Here is a 20,408-nt window from a genome sequence, read left to right as displayed (position 1 = left end):
AACAAATACAAAAAATTGTGTGAGATTTAAACATGATGGTGGCCAAGAAACTTACAGCATTAGCTTAACAGTCCAGAACACGTATTACAGGTACCGTAAGGTATGGTACTTTTATGGTAAGAAAATACCTCAGAGGCTAAATGCAAATAATTTATAAAATGCATATTAACGATAAAGGGTAGAATCAAGCACTATCTGAAGTGTTGGTGACATTTGTCGTAGTCCTATATAACCTAAGGATTTTTTTGTGCATATTCATTCAGGAGATGCAGACATTACAGAATACCCGTTTCTTTCACTCCCAATTAGCTGAAGAACCTTTTAATTGGATTGATGAGTATGCAGGCCAGAGCAGTAAGGATGGTACATTTCTTTCCTGAAGGATATCACATCAAATGGATATGCGAACAATTTCGTGGATAGAAGCAAAAAAAAACCTGGAGAAACATCTCAGATCCATGTCACCGCATTTAGGTAATGGTATGGAGATCAAGCTGTCGGTCCAGTAATTTGACCATTCCGTTACCTTGAGGGAAGAGGGACAATGATATGTTAGACAGGGCATCAGCTTTGTCCCTCTACCCAGGAGAAATTCGGCATTGCAACCATTTGACAACGGCGATCCAGGGTTCCCGTCGGCATCACCACAGGTTGCAGATTACAATCTCTGGCAGTGCACCCTTAAGGGGAAATACAACAACCGAGATAAACCCAGGAGAAGAAATTTCCAATACCACGGAAGAAAATTACACGCGCACTAGACTCCGCCGAGGCGAGTCTACACCTGCGCAAATCGGACGAAGCGGCTCGGACATTCATTGGTCAAGAGGGCGGATATTTCTTGAGCATGCGCGTTGCTTGTAAACGGTGTGGCGTTGCCATGGAGAAGGCGGCAGTGTCTGGGACAGGAACAGCGGCGTAACTGCAGGTTTTCTCGTATTTAAAATAAACAACAGCCAGCAGGTGGGAGACCAGTGTTGGGGTGAACGTCACGAGTGGATCCAGAGTCGGGAACCTGGTGGCAGACTCTGTGCACGGTCTGTTTGATGCGGCGGTGGTGAAGGCTTGTGTGTGAAGGCGCCGGGCCGGGTGCTTCAGTGCCGGCCCTCTCCTGAAAGAAACGAAGTGTGAAGTTATTTAGGCAAGTAAAGTGAGTTATTGCCGTGTGCAAAAGTACGGGAAGGCATAGGTACTTTTTAAAAAAACCTTGCTGGCAACAACATCATAGGCACATCGGTTCTGACTCACACAGAATAGAAGTTATACATTAAAAAATACAATTAAAGAAACAAACTAAGAAATAAGACATTGGTGCCAAAATAGACGACAGACAGAAGCGAGTTCGTGGTGGTCCGAGGTGTTCCATTGTTGAGGTAGGATTGGGATTGTGAAGGTCGGTTCAAGAACCTGATTGTCACACGGAAGTGGCCGTTCCTGAACTCTTCTGTATCTCCTGCGCCGAGAAGAAGGTATGGATTGGATAGAGGGGTCCTTGATGATAGATACTGCCTTCTTGAGGTAGTCTCCTGTAAATGTTTTCAATGATGCTTGGCCAGCAACCATCATTCTCATCTGGAGTTGGTGTTCGACATTGGACAAAATAAATACTAATAATTTGACAGAAGGGGGCGATCAAAATAAAAGGTCAGTTGATAGTTAAATTGACAGAATTGCTGTTAAACACCGACTCGAGAAGCAGAACAGTGTTTTCTTGGTAGCACCTGACTTTAATTCCAGGGCACTCTGACAAAGACCAGGAATGGAAGAGGGGTGTGTCTTAATTTTCTTGGGCATCAGGATGTTTCTGAGGGAAGAGTGAACAGCAAGAAGATGGATGGATTGCACCTCAACAAAGCTGTGAATTGTGTTGTTATAAAGAGGTTAATTATGACGAGGTATACACTAACGTGGTAGGGGACGGAAAAGCAAGAATAGTTGAAATGGAATGGAAGACTGTGTGTGCAGGCAAAATTAAAACTATCCTAATATTAAAAAGCAAACTCTATAAAGTAGCTTTTATTTAATGCATATCACTGGCCATTTAATAAGAAGTAAGAACTAAGACCCTGGTGTGGTTGGATTCACATATAAATAACTTTAAATGTAGTTTTTCAGCATATCAAATACTTGGGGCTCGAAAAGAAGAAATACAGGGGAAAGAAAGGATACAAGGTGATATTTCATGGGTTACTCACAAAACTTCCAGATATACCTCATCTGAACTACTATTGCTGCAATTTATAGCCTGTATTTCCACCTTAAACAACATACTTTTAAAATGTCTTAACGAACTAGCAGTTTTACGATATCCTGAAGGACAAGGAGTGGAGTGGACCTCCAATCTCAGGATGCAGGTATGGCACCTTTAAGCAGACAAATAGCTGGAAGAGAAGAAGGAAGGGACGACTTCAAGCCAGACTAAAATGGCACAATGTAAAACTTCCTCTACTCAGTTGGCAAATGTACAGTCTCTGGAGAACAAGATAGAGGATGTAAGGGCAAGATTGCTGTATCGGTCAGCATTCTCTTTCAGAGATGTGGCTAGCTTCAAAAAGACCAGATATGGCAGTCAGGGTCAAGGACTTCTCAATCCACTGGATGGACCAGACTGCATATTGAAAGAAAACAAGAGGTGTGGGGTCTGTGAATCATGATAAACTGTTCATGGTTCCTGGATGTAGTGGCATTGTTGCACTCTTGGTTTCCCAGCTTGGAATATCTCGTGATTAAGTGCCATCAGTTGTACTTAGAGAGTTCTCCTCCGTGATCCTGACCACAGTTTGCATACTCCCAAAGGCTGATGTTCAGCAAGCATATTGAGTGACATGATTAGCAAAAAAAAAACAGCCTAACCCAAATCCTTTCAAGACATTACCAGGAACTTCGATCTCTGCTCAGTTATCATCAACGTATCACTTGCAGAACCAGGGATCCTAACACAATTGACCACTGCTACACTACCATAAGGAATATTTACCATTCCCTAAACCACATTTTGGGAAATCTGATCATCTGCCATTTCTCCTCTTACCTCCACACAGGCAGAGGCTAAAGAGCAAGGTTCTAGAAGTAAGGACAATGAAGAGGTGGTCACAGGAGGCATAGGACCACTTTGAGTCAGTGGAGTGAGTCGTGTTTGAGGACTCATCAGGGGATCTGAATGAGTATGCCATGGTTGTCACAAACTTTTGTAAAGTAAGTCATGTCCCCACAAAATCATTGAGCTTCTCCAAACCAAATCCCTGGATGAAAAAAAAAGGTACCCATGTGCTTCAAGTAGGCTTCAATTGTACTGTGCCCAAGAAAAACATGGTAACCTGCCTCAATAACCATCATCCAGGAGCACAAACATCCACTGTGATGCAGTGCTTTGAAAGGTTGGTGATGAAGCACATCAACTCCACTCTGAGAAGCAACTTGGATCCTCTACAATTTCCTACCATCACAACAGGTCAACAGCAAATGCCATTTAATTGGCTCTTCACTCAACCCCAGAACATCAGGATGCTCCTCATTGACTATAACTCACTATTCAGTGCTATCATCCCTGTCAAAACTCAACAATAAGTTCTAAGACCTAGGTCTTTATACCTCCTTTTACAACTAGACCCTTGATTTCCTTACTTGCAGACAACAGTCAGTTTGGATTGGCAGTAACATCTTCTCCACAATCACTATCAGCACAGGTGCACCACAAGGCTGTATGCTTAATCCCATGCTCTACTCACTTTATATTTATGACTGAGGTTAAGCACAGCTCCAATGCCATGTTTAAGTTTTCTGACAACACTACTGTTGCTGGCTGAATCAAAGGTGCTGATAAATCAGCATATAGAAGGAAGATTGAAAATCTGGCTAAGTGGTGCCACAACAACAACCTCTCACTAAATGTCAGCAAAAGGAGGAAACTGGAGGTCCATGAGCCAGTCCTCATCAAGGGACCAGAGGTGGAGAGGGTCGGCAACTTTAAATTCTTTGGCATTATAATTTCAGAGGATCTGTCCTGAGTCCGGTACTTAAGTATCATTAAAATGAAAGCATAGCAGTGCCTCTGCTTTCTTAGAAGTTTGCGAAGATTCAGCATGTCATCTAAAACTTTAAAAAACTTCTATAGATGCACAGTGGAAAGTATATTGACTGGTTGCATCACAGCCTGGTATAGAAACACCAATGGCCTTGAACATATAGGCCGGCAAAATGTAGTAGATACGGCAGAGTCCATCATGGGTAAAGCTGTCCTCACCATTAAGCACATCTGCAAGGAACACTGTCACAGGAAAGTAACATACATCGTTAGGGACCCCCCCCCCCCATCCAGGTATGCTCTCTTACCGCTACTGCCATCAGTAAGGAGGTACAGGAGCCTCATGACTCACACAGCCAGGTTCGGGAACAACTATTACCCCCTCAACCATCAGGCTCTTGAACTAGAGGGGATTACTACTCAACTTCACTTGCTCCAACACTGAACTGTTCCCACAAACTATGGACTCACTTACAAGGATCCTTCATCTCATTTATTTGTTAGTTTGCTTGTTTATTTATTTTTTTGTTTTGTATTTGCACAGTTTGCTGTATTGTGCACATTTATTGTGTGTTTTTTCATTGGGATTCTATCGCGTTTCTTCGTAATTACTGTGAATGTCCTCAAAAAATGAATCTCCAGGTAGTATACAGTGGCATGTAGGTGCTTTGAGAATGAATTTACTTTGAATTTTTTTTCTCATCCTGAATATCAATCCTAAATGTGTTTTTTTAACTTACAAAAATCTTAAAGGTAAATACAAATAATGTTGACTAATTATTTACCAAAACAAAGTAAATAAAATCCTTAACTTAATGGATATTTCAAAAATGAATAATGATACAGGAGTCTTAGCTGTTGACCTCATTGAACACACTCTGCTGAAAGAACTGAGCAGCATCAGTGGGAGGAAAGTACTTGTTGACATTGAGTCAAACCCTACACTAGGGCTGAGAGTAGAGAGGTGAAATGGCCAGCATAAAGAGGAGGAGAGTGGTGAGAGAGAACTCTGATGTAATTTGTGAACTGTAAGATGTCAGGCAGGTAATGCCTGGTAAGGGAAATGAATTGGTGTGGAGTTGGAAGACTGTGGCGTATGAATGATAAAAGAGGGCAGACAAAGAAAATAACAATAGTTGGAACAAGATGAAGGGAGCAGAGTATGAAGATGGGAGACAATTGCTAGAAGGAGATACTTCGCAGCACCATTATTGAATTCTGAGTCACTGAGTTTCTCCAACTCCTGTTTTGCTGAAGTAGTATCTGTTGGGATGGATGGTGAACTTTGCATGGATTGTCCCAGGGGCTATGGTTGCTAGTTCAGAGAGCAACCACAATTGGGGAATAGTAAGATAGTGGGTAATGCTATACTTGGAAAGATAGATACTCTTAGCTTGTGAATGGAGTCCTGAAGTTGCTAGAGTTAAGGGCATCTTCTTGGATTTAGAAAGGAACTACAGATCCACAAAGAAGCAAACAGCATGGCTAATATCAAATGGTATAAAGTGCAGTGAGGGTAGACATGCCCAGGCATTAGCCTTGAAGAAGATGGCAGAGTTTGTCATCAAAATCTCAGTTATAATTGATACCCGTACCTGGCTGAAAGCCTGAGAGAGTTTATTCATAACTAGCCTCTAGTTTCCTGTCTTATGTTTTCTTCCTTTGTTTCTGTTTTCATCCACAGCTGTGGATGAGTGTGTCCCCACAAAAACTTTCAGTGTTGTCCCCACAGAAGCCCTGGATGAACAATGAAATCCGGAACCTGCTGAAAGCCAGATCAGAGGCATTCAATTCTGGAGATCCAGAATGCTACAATAGGTGCATGTATGATCTCCAGAAAGCCATCTCTCAGGTGAAATGGAGATTCTGGACTAAACTGGCGTCAACAAGGGATGCTCAACAATCGTGACAGGGTTTGAATGCCATAACCTCCGACAAAGCTAAATCTTGTGACATAGGGGGCAGCAGAGTTTTGCTTCCAGATGAGCTTAATGCCTTCTATGCTCACTTTGACCACCAGGAACTATTGTGCGTCCCCAGGTTTCCTGATGATCCTTTGGTGTCAGTATCTGAAGATGACATGCGGACTGCCATCAAGAGAGTGAATCTAGGGAAAGCATCCAGTCTGGATGGAGTACCTGATGGCGTACTGAAGACCTGTGTTGAGCAACTGTCTGGTGTACTCATGGATAACTTTAACCTCTCGCTCTGGCTGTGTGTTGTATCCACCTGCTTCAAGCAGGCTTCAATTGTACCGGTGCCCAAGAAGAGCATGGTAACCTGTCTAAATGGCTATCACCTAATGGCATGTGTATCCACAGTGATAAAGTGTTTTGAGAGGCTGCTGTTGAAGCATATCAGCTATTGTCTGAATGGCGACTTGGATGCGCTCTAATTCATCTACTGAAGCAACAGGTTCACAGCATATGCTGTCTTGTTGGCTCCTCATACAAGTCTGGAACATCTGCACAGCAAAGATGCATACATCAGGATGCTCCTTATCGATATCAGCTCAGCATTTAATTCCATCATCCCCTCAAAACTAATCAGTAAATTCCAAGACCTGGGCCTCAATACCCCCTTGTGCAAATGGATCCTGGATTTCCTCACTTGTAGACCCCAGTCAGTTCAGAATGGCAAAAACATCTCCTCCACAATCTCCATTAGCACAGGACCACCACTAGAATGTATACTTAGTCCTGTCCTCTACTCGCTTTACACCTATGACAGTGTGGCTAAGTACAACTCCAACACCGTATACAAGTTTGCTGATGACGCCACTGTTATAGACTGTATTAAAGGGGGTGATGAATCAACGTACAGGAGGGAGATTGAAAACTTGGCTGAGTGGTGTAATTACTACAACCTCTCACTCAATGTCAATAAAACCAAGGAACTGATTGTAGATTTCAGGAGACCCAGTAAATTTCAGAGGGTCAGTACCTTTAAATTCCTGGGTGTCACTATCTCAGAGGACTGTTCCTGGACTCATCGTGTAAATATTATTGCAAAGAAAGCACAACAGTGCCTCTACTTGCTCAGGAGTCTGTAGAGTTTTGGCATGTCATCGAAAACCCTGGCAAACTTCTATAGATGTATGGTGGAAAGTGTGCTGACTGGCTGCATTGCAGCCTATTGTGGGAACACCAAGGCCTTTGAGTGTAAAATCCTACAAAGGATAGAGGATTTGGCCCAATACATCACAGGTAAAACTCTCCCAACTATTGAGCACATCTACATGAAACACTGCTGTAGGAAAGCTGCATCCATCATCAAAGATCCTCACTACCCAGGCCATGCTGTTTTCTCACTACTGCCATTAGGTAGAAGGTACAGGTGCCTCAGGACTAGCACCAGGAGGTTCAAGGACAGTTACTACCCCACAACCATCAGGCTCTTAAACAAAAGGAGATAGCTGCTATCATTTAAGGACTTGGTTAGATTGTTATTTCATACTTGCTATTTATTGCTATTTATTTATATCTACATTTGCACAGTTTGTTTACAGCTTATAGTTCCTGATGTTTATAGTTACTATTTTATAGATTTGCTAAGTATGCCCACAGAAAAAGAATCATGGTTGTATGTGTATGTATTCTGATAATTAATTTTACTTTGAACAATGGAATTACACTGGCTATTTTTCAGTCTTCAGATACGCTGCTGGAATTCACTGAGCTCTGAGAAATTTCAATCAATCGGTTCACTATCCCTGCTGACCCTTCTGGTGTAGACCATTGGGTCCAGCAACCTGTCTGCATTTAGCCACATGAGATTTTGACTATTTTATTCCTTGTGATTTGGACTTGTATAAATTCTTCTTAGCTGAAGTTCGCCCATATTTTATCTTTTAGCGAGATCCCCTCTCATTCTTCTAAACTCAGGTGAATATAATCCTGAGTGCATATTTATCATTAACAAGAATGTCTTATTGTATCTTTCCCTTTCTTAATCTTTTACCATTTAGATAATTATCATCCTTCCTGTTAACACGAATATAAATGAAAATCTTCATATTTATCCACATTATACTGCAGCAGCCATTTATTGAATAGTGGTATACCTAACAGTATAGTTATTCAAGCTTGTCAACTTCCACCAGTATTTTCTCCCTCAGCATTCTCTCTCCAGCCAACCTAATTTTAATTCATGTTCTACCATCCATCCTAATGCAACATCTCGCTCCTTCCCCAGTATTGTTCCAGTCCCCCATGAATCCAAACTCTACCCATTTAATACCCTGATCTGTTTGATCCTAAACCATTTTACTCAGACAGTAATTCAATTTGCACAAAGAAAGTTATCCAGAGATTATGACCGACTGGTTTGAATTACTAATTTAGAGCAGGGGCTCCCAACCTGTGTGGATATAAATACCACAGGCCTAGACGTGCCCAAGCATCATTCCTGAAGAAGATGGCAGAGTTGGTAATCAAAACATCAGTTATAATTGATACCTGTACCTGGCTGGAAGCCCAAGAAGGGTTTATTCGCCATATATGCCTGGAAAGTACTAGATTCATTTTTAATAGGCTAGTTAGTTTAACATCTATTCCGACAAAATGAAAAGTCAATAATCAAAGAACAAAGTAACTAATCATTTAGGAAAGTTGAATATAATCAAATTTAATCAATGTGGTTTTATTAAAGGTAAATCTTGTTTGATAAGTTTGCTAGAATTCTTTGAGGTTGTGACAGGGGCAGTTGATAGAGGGGAACTGGAGATGTAGTATATTAGATTTCTGAAAGGTAGTTGACAAGGTGCCATGTCAGAAATGTATAAATTAAGAACCCATGGTAGTGGAGGAAGAAAACTGAAAACTGGCTATTACATAGAAAACAGACGGGTGAAGCTAGTGTACACCAGAGTTTGTTTTTGGCTCTCCAAAGTTTATTGTTTGCATTAATTGCCAGGAGAAAAGAATTTAATAAAAGTTTTCAAGTTTGCCGATAATCTGAAAATAAATGGAAGGGCATATTGTGATAAGGACATTGTTATTCTGCAGTGGGTTACAGGTTAAATCATTAGGCAAAATCTTGGCACATACTGTATATTGTTTCAGCCCCTTATCTAAGAAAGGAAATGGTAGCAGTGGAGGCAGTCCAAAGGAAATTCACCAAGCTAATTCTTGCAATGATAGGGTTGTCCTGTCAAGAGAGGTTGGACAGTTCTTGTCAGTATTCTTTGGTGCTTAGAACTTATAAGATACTAACAGAGCTTGACACTGTGAATGTCCAGATGTTTTCACTAAGGAACAAGAGAATTTCAATAGTTTCAATTTAATGTCAGAGAAATGTATACAATTCTAGCGTAGTGTTCTAATGTTCTAATATACATCCTGAAATTCTTTTTCTTCACAAACATCCACAAAAACAGAGTGCTGCAAAAAATTAATGACAGAATGAATAAAGCCCTCCCCAGCTCCCCCCTCCCACACATAAGCAGCAGCAAGGCAATAACCCCCCCACCACCACCACCACCAGCAAAAAAACATCAGTGCCCTCCACCGAGCACTCAAGCATGCAGCAAAGCATCAATAAAGACACAGACTTGCAGTACCCCAAAGATTACTTGTTCACCTGGTAATTCGACATACCACAGACTCTCTCTCTCCCAAATAAGGGAAAAAGAAGTGTCCCCATTTCACAGCGAGAAGGGAGACATAACAAAACCAACTCACTAATTTATGATGTTAAAAGTCTGTTGCGTTGCTTTTTCCGAGCTCTGTGCCCAAAAACCTCAGGTCCCTGGGCACACAGTCAGCATCCAGGTCACTGCTTATGATCTTCCATCTCCCACAACACACCAGTTTTCTGCGGTGGCACCGGCCTCGAATCTTCTTGCCTCCACAGCCACGAAAATCCGGCACCCTGAAGGTGCGTTAGCCTTCTAGGCTGCGTTCTTGGCCTATCGAAAATCGGCCAGTTGTGAGGCCCTGAGAGTGGGTCCCATTCCCGCAAAGAACCAAAGTCAGTGTGTAACAAATTAAAGGGCTAGTCATTTAAAACCGAAGTGCACAGAAATGTCATCTGTGAGGTCAGTGAATCCCTGGAATTTTCTGCCCCAGCTGTTGATGGAGGCCAGATCATTAAGTATATTTTAAAGGTAGAGACCGATAAATATTACATAGATTAAGGAACTAATGACTTTGGGGAACCAGCATAGAAGAGGAGTCAATATTATATGAAATGGTGGGGAGGGCTTGAAGGGCCTGCAAGCATACTCATGCTCTTAGGTTGTGAGAGATTATATAAGTTTGAGAGTGATGTAAAAATTAAATCTAAGACAAACTTGATTGAAATCTATAGACTTGAATTTAATGGTAATACAAAGATGTGACAGATACATTGGCATAGGTCAGTTGGTAGATAAGCACCAACAAGTATTTAAATATATTTTATTGTTCCATTGGGGAAATAAGTAACTCCAAGAGAAAAGTAATCTATCAGTAGCTAACTAAAGCAGTTAAGGAGGTCCAAAAATTGAAAGAAAAGGTTTATAAGTTTGCAAAAGGTAGACTGAAAGAATTTTAGAAACTAGCAAAAGATGACTTAAAAAGTTGACAGACAAGAAAAGACTACAGTAATTAATAAACCAGAAATATAAAAATAGAACTTGTCCATAAAAAGGGAAAATTGGTCTCTTACAATTTGTAAGGATAAATATCTGGGTATTAGGAATGTCAACAATTACCTTGTATCTGTTTTCACAGTAGAAGGTGCTAAAAGCATAATAAAAACAGAGGGTACCCAGTGGTCAAAGGAGTCTGAAGATCTTAACAATTCGAGGCAAAGGGCTGCTAAATCCCTTGCACATGGTGGCAGGTATTCTGCACTTCTAAAGAAATACAGTGCCTGTAAAAAGTATTCACCCCCTTGGAAGTTTTCATGTTTTATTGCTTTACAACATTGAATCACAGTGAATTCAATTTGGCTTTTTTGACACTGATCATCAGAAAAAGTCTCTTTCCTTTCAAAGTGAAAACAGATCTCTGCAAAGTGATCTAAATTAATTACAGATGTAAAACACAAAATAATTGATTGCATAAGTATTCGCCCCCTTTAATATGATACACCAAATCATCACTGGTGCAGCCAATTGGTTTTAGAGATCACATAATTAGTTAGAAGGAGAACAGTGTGTGCAATCAAGGTGTTTCAATTGGTTGTAGTAAAAATACACCTATATCTGGAAGGTCTAACTGCTGATGTGTCAGTATCCTGGCAATAACTACATAAAGACAAAGGAATACTCCAAGCAACTCCGTGAAAAGGTTATTGAAAAGCACAAGTCAGGAGATGGATACAAGAAAATTTCTAAGACACTGTATATCCCCTGGAGTACAGTTAAGTCAATCATCAAGAAATGGAAAGGATGTGGCACAGCTGTAGATCTGCCTAGAGCAGGCAGTTTTCATAGTAGAAGGTCCTCAAAAATGGAGTGACCATGCAAGAAGGGAACTAGTGAGGGAGGTCACTAAGAGACCTATGACAACTCTGGAGGAATTACAAGCTTCAGTGGCTGAGATGGGAGAGACTGTGCATACAACAGTTGTTGCCTGGGTGCTTCACCATTTGCAGCTTTATGGGAGAGTGGCAAAGAGAAAGCCACTGTTGAAAAAAGTACATATGAAATCTCGGCTAGAGTCTGCCAGAAGGTATGTGGGAGACTCTGAAGTCAGCTGGAAGAAGGTTGTCATAGTCTAATAAAACACAAATTGAACCTTTTGGCCATCAGACTAAACATTGCGTATCATCAAAAACACACCATCCCTACCGTGAAGCATGGTGGTGGCTGCATCATGCTGTGGGGATGTTTCACTGCAGAAGGTCATGGAAGACTTGTGGAGGTAGAGGGTAAAATGAATGCAGTAAAATGCAGTGAAATCCTGGGGGGAAACCTGATGCAGTGTGCAAGAGAACTGCAACTTGGGAGACAATGACCCCAAGCATAAAGTCAAAGCTGACAGGAATGGCTTAAAATCAACAAAGTTAATGTGTTGGATTGGCCAAGTCAGTGTCCAAACCCCAATCCAATTGAAAATTTGTGGCTGGACTTGAAAAGGGCTGTTCGTTCGCTCAGGATCCCCATGCAATCTGACAAAGTTTGAGCAGTTTTGTAAAGAAGAATGGGGAACAAATTGCAGTGTCCAGATGTGCAAAGCTGATGTGACCTATCCACACACTCAAGGCTGTAACTGCTGCCAAAGATGCATCTACTAAATACCGACTTGAAAGGGGTGAATACTTTTGGAATCAATTATTTTGTGTTTTATATTTGTAGAGATCTCTTTTCACTTTGCCACAAAATAGTCTTTTTCTGTTGATCAGTGCCAAAAAAGCCAAATTAAATCCACTGTGATTCAATGTTATAGAACAATAGAACATGAAAACTTTCAAAGGGGGTGTATACTTTTTATAGGTACTGTAGCTCAAGGGGTACCAGATCCATTAGTTGTCTTCTGCCTAGATTTTACATAGCTTGGAAGACAGTAAACAGTAAAAAAGAAAGGAAAATATGAAACATGCTGGTTGTGAAGTTTTTGGCAAGCAGACCCAAGGTATCCCCGGGTTATGTCCGAGCCTGAAGGATTTAGGTGAGGGGGTACGGAGGTCTTGGAGGGTTAGGAAACTCCCAGATAAGTTGACCTATGTAGCACCTGAGGAACAGGGCGTGAGGTCTACTGTTTGGGGAGCAATGTCACTGTTTGCGCCTGGGTTAGGGTTTGTGTTGGCAGGAAAGGTTGGCGAGTTATTTAGTAGTCATGAGGACATGACTAAATTTGGTGGGGGGAGAGTGTAAGGGGGTTTCTTTTTTTTAGGTTGCCCCCTGGTAAGCCTCAGGCTCACTCAGCTTGCTTCTATCTAGGGGAAGCAGCCTTTGGCCCCGCCAAACTGGGTAGTCAGCTTGTGTGGATGCTGTGTGATATCCCCACCCCGCCAAATAACAGACAGTACACCATATGCGATTAAATGATTACACTTTATAGAGCTTACTAGAACTAAGTGACTAATAACGATACAGTATATATGAAGGAAAAGAAAATAAAGAAAAGGCGCCAAAACTTATCAAAGTTCAAACCACTTTGTGCACACTGTTGGAGCTCAATTAACAAAGTCTTCTGGCCACCATTCGATCCCCTCCGAACTCCTCGACTTGTAGCTCAGGACCACCCGAAGTGATCAACCAAGCACCCCCAGCACGTCTGCCTTCGTCTCCTCTCCTCACCAAAAATCCTGGTCTCGGACCCCCGCTCGGGGTCCGTTCCGTCGCCCAGCTTACAGCATCGCGTCACCTCTCTCTCACCACCTCGCGCCGACTCCCCAAATGCCCACCAACAAGAGCTTACAGACCCAGAAGAGAGAATAACATCTATCCCAATTGGTTAACAAATGAATACAATTCTCATTATCAGTAATTTTAACCCAAACAACCTGCGAGAGAAAGCACTTATCATAACAAAGAAGCATTCCTACTTTTAACAAAACAAAGAAGCCATTTTGATTAACATACGCAGTAACAAAAAAAACCCTTACACCAAGAAGAAACCCCCTTACACATGAAAAACTAAAACTTCAAAAATCAAAATATCAGCAGTTCAAAAGTATTCATTCCCCTTTGCTAGATACTTAGTTCAACCACCTCTTGCAGCTATTACAGCCAGTATTCTTTTTGGATAAGTCTCCAAAAAGATAGCACCTGAGTATAACACTCCTTTAGTCGACATCTCGATAGATTATAAAGTCATATATTTCACTACTTTTATGTCTTTTACTTTTGTTTTTTTTATCTTGGATGTGATTCTGGAACTGTTGGAGCCTGTCATTTGTTGTTTGGAGATCGTTTGGGTGTTCCAGCGCTCTGCAGTCTCTGAGAGGATTCTGGGAACCTTGTGGCAGGCAGGCTGTGAACTGATGTTCAACTTCATCTCATTAATTAAATCCTTCATTGTTCACCAATTAAAGCAATCAGGGTGATTGAAACATCGAGGTGAATGCAGAAACGAGGAGATTGTTTTGGTGTTTCAGTGCTCTGTGGTCTCTGAGAGGATGCTGGGGTTGAACTCTGAACTCCAACCGACACCCTGAGCTGTAATAGCATTGCGTTAACCGCTATGCTACCATGGCACCCTATGATACCTCTGGACCAAACACTTGGATTGCCTCACGTCTCCCACACTCCATATCAATTTAATACCATCCAGAGTTCTACTGCTTACATCTCTACCTGCACTTAGTCATATTCACTTATTATCCCAAAGATCTTTAATCTATATTTGTTGCAGTTAAGCAAATTTGAATTTAAAATTCTCAAATGTGTTTTATTTTTAATCTTTGAATAGGCTCCCTGCACATAATTCTACAACGCTTGGAAGTATATTCATTTCCCAATCTCATGCATTTTCCTGATTTAATTTCTACCAAAACTGGCAGATTCATCTTTATCTGGAATTACTTTTCTAAGCTACATTTTTATTTAAAATTCTCTTTCACCTTTGGCCAAGATGTTGTTCATCAGCTGAAATATATCTTTATGACATGTCAAGTTAGTAATGACATGAAGTATCTTGAGATGTTTTCCTGTGTCAAATGGGATAGCTGGAGATAAGTTATCACTAACCTTGATATTAGTACATGGAATACTTGCTAAGCTTTCAGAATTACTTTGTATACAATCATTCCTAAAAGGAAATGGGATAATGTAATGGTTAAAAATTATGAATTGTTTTGATATATGTAATAGTACAAGTATCATTACATTTTGATACTTGTAATGAGGTTGGTAACCAAAGGACAAATGTTTAAGATAATGGCTAAAAAAAACTGCTTTCCTCCTTGCAGTTTTTTCACAGCATGCTAAAGACTGTAAACTGGGCATTTGATTGTTTGATGACTAAAAAAAAAAGTTAAAGAGCTATAGAGTAGGGATGATAGAGTGGGAGTAAGAGAACTCTAAAGAGCTGGCACAGATGCAGCATGCCTTCAAAGACCTCCAGTGCTCTATGGTTTTATAAAACTGTCTTCAAATGTATACTGGTTTGACAAAGGACATTGAAAACAGGAAAGAATATTTTCAACATTTCAGCTTGATAAGTAGTGAGAAACCTATTAGATATTCAGTGTGTCACTGCCTGGCACTATGGAATTATGGAAATAACAAACATAAATTCTATTACATCAGTGGCAATTCATAAAGGATGATCAAAATACTTTTAACACAGCTAATTTTTTTTTTGTTTGGGCATTAATGTGTGTGTCCCTTTAGAGTCATGGAGAAGTACAGCACAGAAACAGGCCCTTTGACCCATCTAGTCCATGCCAAAACCATTTAAACTGCTTACTTCCTCTGACCTTCACTTGGACCATAGCCCTCCATATCCCTACCATTCATGTACCTATTCAAACTTCTTTTAAGCATTGAAATCAAGCTCACATGCACAACTTGTGCTGGGAGTTTGTTCCACACACTCGTGACCCTCTGAGTAATAAGTTTACCTCCATGTTCCCCTTAAACTTCTCACCTTTTCACCCTTAACCCATTATCTCTAGTTGTAATTCCACCCAACCTCAGTAGAAAAAGCCTGCTTACGTTTACCCTGTCTATGTCCCTCATCATTTTGTATACCTCTATCAAATCTCCTCTCAACTTATACATTCTAAAGAATACAATCCTAACCTACTCAAACTTTCTTAACTCAGGTCCTCCAGATTCGACAACGTCCTTGTAAAATTTCGCTGTACACTTATAAATTGTGTTTCCTTCCTCAACTTTTTCAAATGCATATTATCTTCATATCATAAACTTTATATAGTTTGATGCTAGTGCCTGATTTTAAATCTTTATTAATTTCTAGAAATTAATTCACAATTTATGATGCTTGTATTACATTGTAACTTTATCTTTACAACTGTTTTTAATTTTGTAATGCTTTCAGACACTGAGCTAACTTCAGAAATGTGATAACAAATGGCTGGTTGTTGTACTCCTCCAACTGTAATCATGAATGTTATGATTTTTTTTGGTGAAATTTTGTTCAGAATCTTGTGCCAAGCTTGATTTGTAATAAAACCACAGTAACGTACATCCCTTTGTTTCCTAAATACTGTTATTACAAAAAGCCTAATGGCCCATTGTTCCCCATCTATATTTGTCCCAACATTAAGTGAAATTAACTTATTTACATATAACTGAAGATCACTTTTGTGAGGCGGAGATAAATTAATTGTTGAATGCATCTTAAAATTAGGCATTCCTTTCCACCCAGCCCACTCTCTACACCATTAATAGAAACACATGTCTGGAAGATTAACAAGCATTTTGTGGTGTAGTATCCTTGTTCCTCACTATTTAGAATAATATATGTACATTCTATGAGAGTAATATTTAGCTGTTCCAAGCTTTAGAAGTCTGGCATATGCAAGCAATGCCTGAATTCTACAAAAGCAATATCTGGGCATTGCCCTTGATGTTTAAAATCATTGCACAGTTTCGGGTGCTAAAAATAATTGTAGGATCCCACGTCTTCCTGGAAAAAAATTGGATCCCTGGACCAGTAGACAACAATTGCCTAGTATTAAAGACCATTCATTACACTGAACTCCCTGATTTGCATTTCATGAATGGCTGAACACATCTATGCTTGGCCCAGTTGTCAGAAGCTGGCCAGATATTTGGGCTCAAGTTTTGAAAAATGTTTCTGTTCAAACAAAAAAAAATTAACAAGGGTGTGGCAAAAAGTTTACACTTGTGTGGTACCTGATTGTATATATTATATATGATGTGATGCAGTATCGAATGAAGATAAAGACACTTATGTTTTGCTTTTACAGCAGAATGGCAGAGGAACACTTGTGACTATATTCTTGAAACCTATTACAAGTATGCATTAAGGAAATGCTAAACAACCATACATCCAAGGACTACTTTCATTTCTGAGATAAATATCAGAAGGCTTTTAAAGCACTCTTGGAGTTGTACAGTTTTTGAAACTGTGAATCAAGCAGATGAAGGAATATTTTACGTGAGCCTTAAGTACTGAACTATATAGATTTTTTCCACAAAATATGAATCGATACACAACTCTGAAGCAGTTAGGAGATGGCACATATGGCTGTGTGCTTATGGGAAAGAGTAATGAATCTGGAGAATTGGTGGCAATTAAAAGGTATGTGTGCTTTTTCCACAAAAATTGTTATCTACATTTACATGTTACAATTATATTCATGGAGAATACATACAGATAAGAAATTTAAATTTATAATTTTGTAAACTGCTTTGACATGAAATTTTCAGAATGAAGATCCAGAAATAAAGCTTTAGTTAAAGTGAGTCATGTGGCTTAGCAGAAGTGCACGCCACCCTGTTATATAAAGCCACAAATGAGATGCTGCTTACTTACAATTGTAACAGTTTCATATTTGAGAGACTTCTATTATTTGAATAGCTCAGAGAAACAGGTTTTGATTTTCTTTGGAATAACACAGTACTGGAGGAACTCAGAAGGTCAGGAAGTATCTATAGAGGCAAATGAACAGTCAATATTTTGAGCCTTCATCAGGACTGGAAAGAAAGAGGGCAGAAGCCAGAATAAAATGGGTGAGGAGAAGAGAAGGAGCAGGTGGCAGGTGATAAGTGAACCCAGATAGAGGGGGAAAATAGATAGGGAGGGAAGGGGAGTGGAAATAATAGGAGAAACTAGGAAATGATGGGTGGGAGAGGCAAAGAGTTAAATAAGATGAAATCTGATAGGAGAGGGCAGTGGACCACAGAATAAAGTGAAAGAGGTGCAATACCAGAGGGAGAAAGTGTGTGTGATGGGCTGGATAAGGGGAAACAGTAGATGAATGGGGGTGAGGGAGGGGGGATTGGAGAGGAGTGGTTACTTGGAAGTTGATGCTGTCAAGTTAGAGTCTACCAAGGCAGAATATGAGGTGTTGTTCCTCTAGTCTGCATCTAGCCTCAATTTGACAGTAGAGGAGGCATTAACAGAATAAGAAATGAAATTAAAATGGCTGACCACTGGGAAATTCTGGCTTCTCTTTGAGCAAGGTACTTTCAGAGATAAGTTGATATTGGTCAATGTTGTTCAAGGTGCAGTTTGCTCCTGGTAGTTTCCAGAAATTCACCCAGGAAAATGATAGAAGAGGGAACATCAATTTTTCATGTGAGTTGTACTGAGAAAGATGACACCTAGAAGCTAATATTTTAAGTATGACACTTCAGATTACAGAAATTTGTCCCCAAATATACAGGATATGGAATAAAATTCACTCCTGTGGAACTTCTGTGAGCACAAATTGTGAAAGAAACAACAAACTTTCTCTATTTTTGTTTTCAACTGTCATTTTTTGGGGGAGTACACAGATAATGTATCAGCCTTTTTAGTCTGATAGGTTCCATTTAGTGTCCAACAATTTTTTTTCTTCAAGAGTTTTCCATATTATTTAATCTCAGCAAATTTAAAACAGGGCCTGCAAGTTTAAGATCGAGTAGTAAATCTAAATAACCACTGTTACTTTGTTGCAAGTAATGTCATTAAACAAACAACCTACTTGGTATGCATTAAAAGCGTATGTCTCAATTTAAATTGAAAGCTAGAAGGTGAATTGCATCTGTAGTGGCCTGTATCTCCAGATGAGCTGCTGGCCACTTAAGAGGTCAGTTTCCAAATCTCTTAAAGTGCCCCCACCCCCGCAATGAGCACCACCAGCTGTGGCACCCATCATTACTGTTGAGAAGAAATCATCCAGCAGAAATCCATCTCTGATAATAAATTTACTTTATAACTGAAGTGCATACATGTCACCAAATACAACCCTGAGATTCATTTTCTTGTGGGCATACTTTAAAAAATCCATAATAGAATAATAACCTTAATAGGATCATGAAAGACTACATCAACTTTGGCATTCAACCAATGTGCAAAAGACAACAAACTACAAATAAAAATAAGAAAGAAAGAATAATAAATAAAAAAGCAATAACTGTTGAAAACATGGGGTGAAGAGTCCTTGTAAGTGAGTTCATAGTTTGTGGGAACGGTTCAGTGTTAGGTTGAGTGAAGTTATCTCCCTTTTGCTCAAGAGCCCGATAGTTGAAGACTAATAACTGTTCCTGAACCTGTTGGTGTGAATCCTGAGGCCATTGTACTACCTTCCTCTTTGTGGCAGCGAGAAGAGAACATGTCCAGGGCAGTGTGGGTTCCTGATGCTGCTATCCTGCAACAGTGTTTTGTACAAATGCACTCAGTTGTGGGGAAGGCTTTACTCATGATGGACTGGGCATATCCTCTACTTTTTGTAGGATTTTTCATTTGAGGGCATTGGTGTTTCAATGCCAGGCTGTGATGCAGCCAGTCAATATACTCTCTACCATGCATCTATAGAAGTTTGAAAAACAAACAAGGGAAAATCTGTAGATGCTGGAAATCTAAGCAACACACACAAAATGCTGGAGGAACTCAGCAGGCCAGGCAGCATTTATAGAAAAAAGTACAGTCAATGTTTCAGGCTGAAACCCTTTGGCTGGACTGGAGGAAAAAGGCTGAGGAGCAGATTTTAAAGGTGGGGGAGGGGAGAGAGAAAAACGCTAGGCAAGAGGTGAAACTTGGTGGGGGGAGGGATGAAGTAAACAGCTGGGAAGTTGATTGGTGAAATAGACAGAAGGTCATGGAAGAAAGAAAAGCGGGGAAGGAACACCAGAGGGAAGCGATGGGCAGACAATGAGATAAGGTGAGGGAGGAAAAAGGGGGTGGGAGAAGGGGGAGGCGGTGAGAGTCATTACCAGAAGGTTGAGAAATTGATGTTCATGCCAATCAGGTTGGAGGCTACCCAATCAGAACATAAGGTGTTGTTCCTCCAACTTGAGTGTGGCCTCATCATGACAGTGGAGGAGGCCATGGATGGACATATCACACTGGGAAGTGGAATTGTTCTGGCAGACGGAGCATAAATGCTCGACGAAGCAGGACATATCGGATTTGGAATGGGAAGAGCATTTATGCTCCGTCAGCCAGAACAAGCGGGATCTCCCAGTGGCCACCTATTTTAATTTCACTTCCCATTCCCATTCAATATGTCCATCCATGGCCTCCTCCACTATCGTGATGAGGCCACACTTAGAGTGGAGGAACAACACCTTGTATTCCATTTGAGGAGCCTCCAACCTGATAGCATGAACATCGATTTCTCAAACTTCTGGTAATGCCTCCTCCCCTCCTTCACTATTTCCCATCCCCCTTTCCTTTTCTCATCTTACCTCCTTGCCCGCCCATCGCCTCCCTCTGGTGCTCCAACCCCCTTTTTCTTTCTTCCAGGGCCTTCTGTCTCTTTCATCAATCAACTTCCCAGTTCTTTACTTCATTTCACCCCTCCAAGTTTCAGC

The 20,408-nt window shown here is 40.5% G+C and overlaps 1 protein-coding gene across 3 annotated transcripts in view; it reads left to right on the top strand.

Moving 5' to 3' along the window:
- The first annotated feature begins 866 nt into the window (after nucleotides 1-866).
- The window catches only part of mak (male germ cell-associated kinase), an 84,818-nt gene continuing 65,276 nt past the window's right edge, over nucleotides 867-20,408 (top strand). The window contains exons 1-2 of one of the 3 annotated variants that reach the window (XM_073023880.1): nucleotides 867-1,141; nucleotides 16,856-17,190. In XM_073023880.1, coding sequence (XP_072879981.1) covers nucleotides 17,090-17,190 — 101 coding nt within the window. In that variant the 5' untranslated portion in view covers nucleotides 867-1,141; nucleotides 16,856-17,089. Of the gene's footprint in view, nucleotides 1,142-1,213; nucleotides 1,470-1,562; nucleotides 1,645-16,855; nucleotides 17,191-20,408 lie in introns of those variants that run through there. The other 2 variants (XM_073023881.1, XM_073023882.1) reach the window with 2 other exon arrangements.

This window comes from Hemitrygon akajei, chromosome 20, assembly GCF_048418815.1.
Source record: "Hemitrygon akajei chromosome 20, sHemAka1.3, whole genome shotgun sequence".
Lineage (NCBI taxonomy): Eukaryota > Metazoa > Chordata > Chondrichthyes > Myliobatiformes > Dasyatidae > Hemitrygon > Hemitrygon akajei.
The sequence above is the reverse complement of the archived record's forward strand: the minus strand, read 5'-3'. Positions and strand labels throughout refer to the sequence as shown.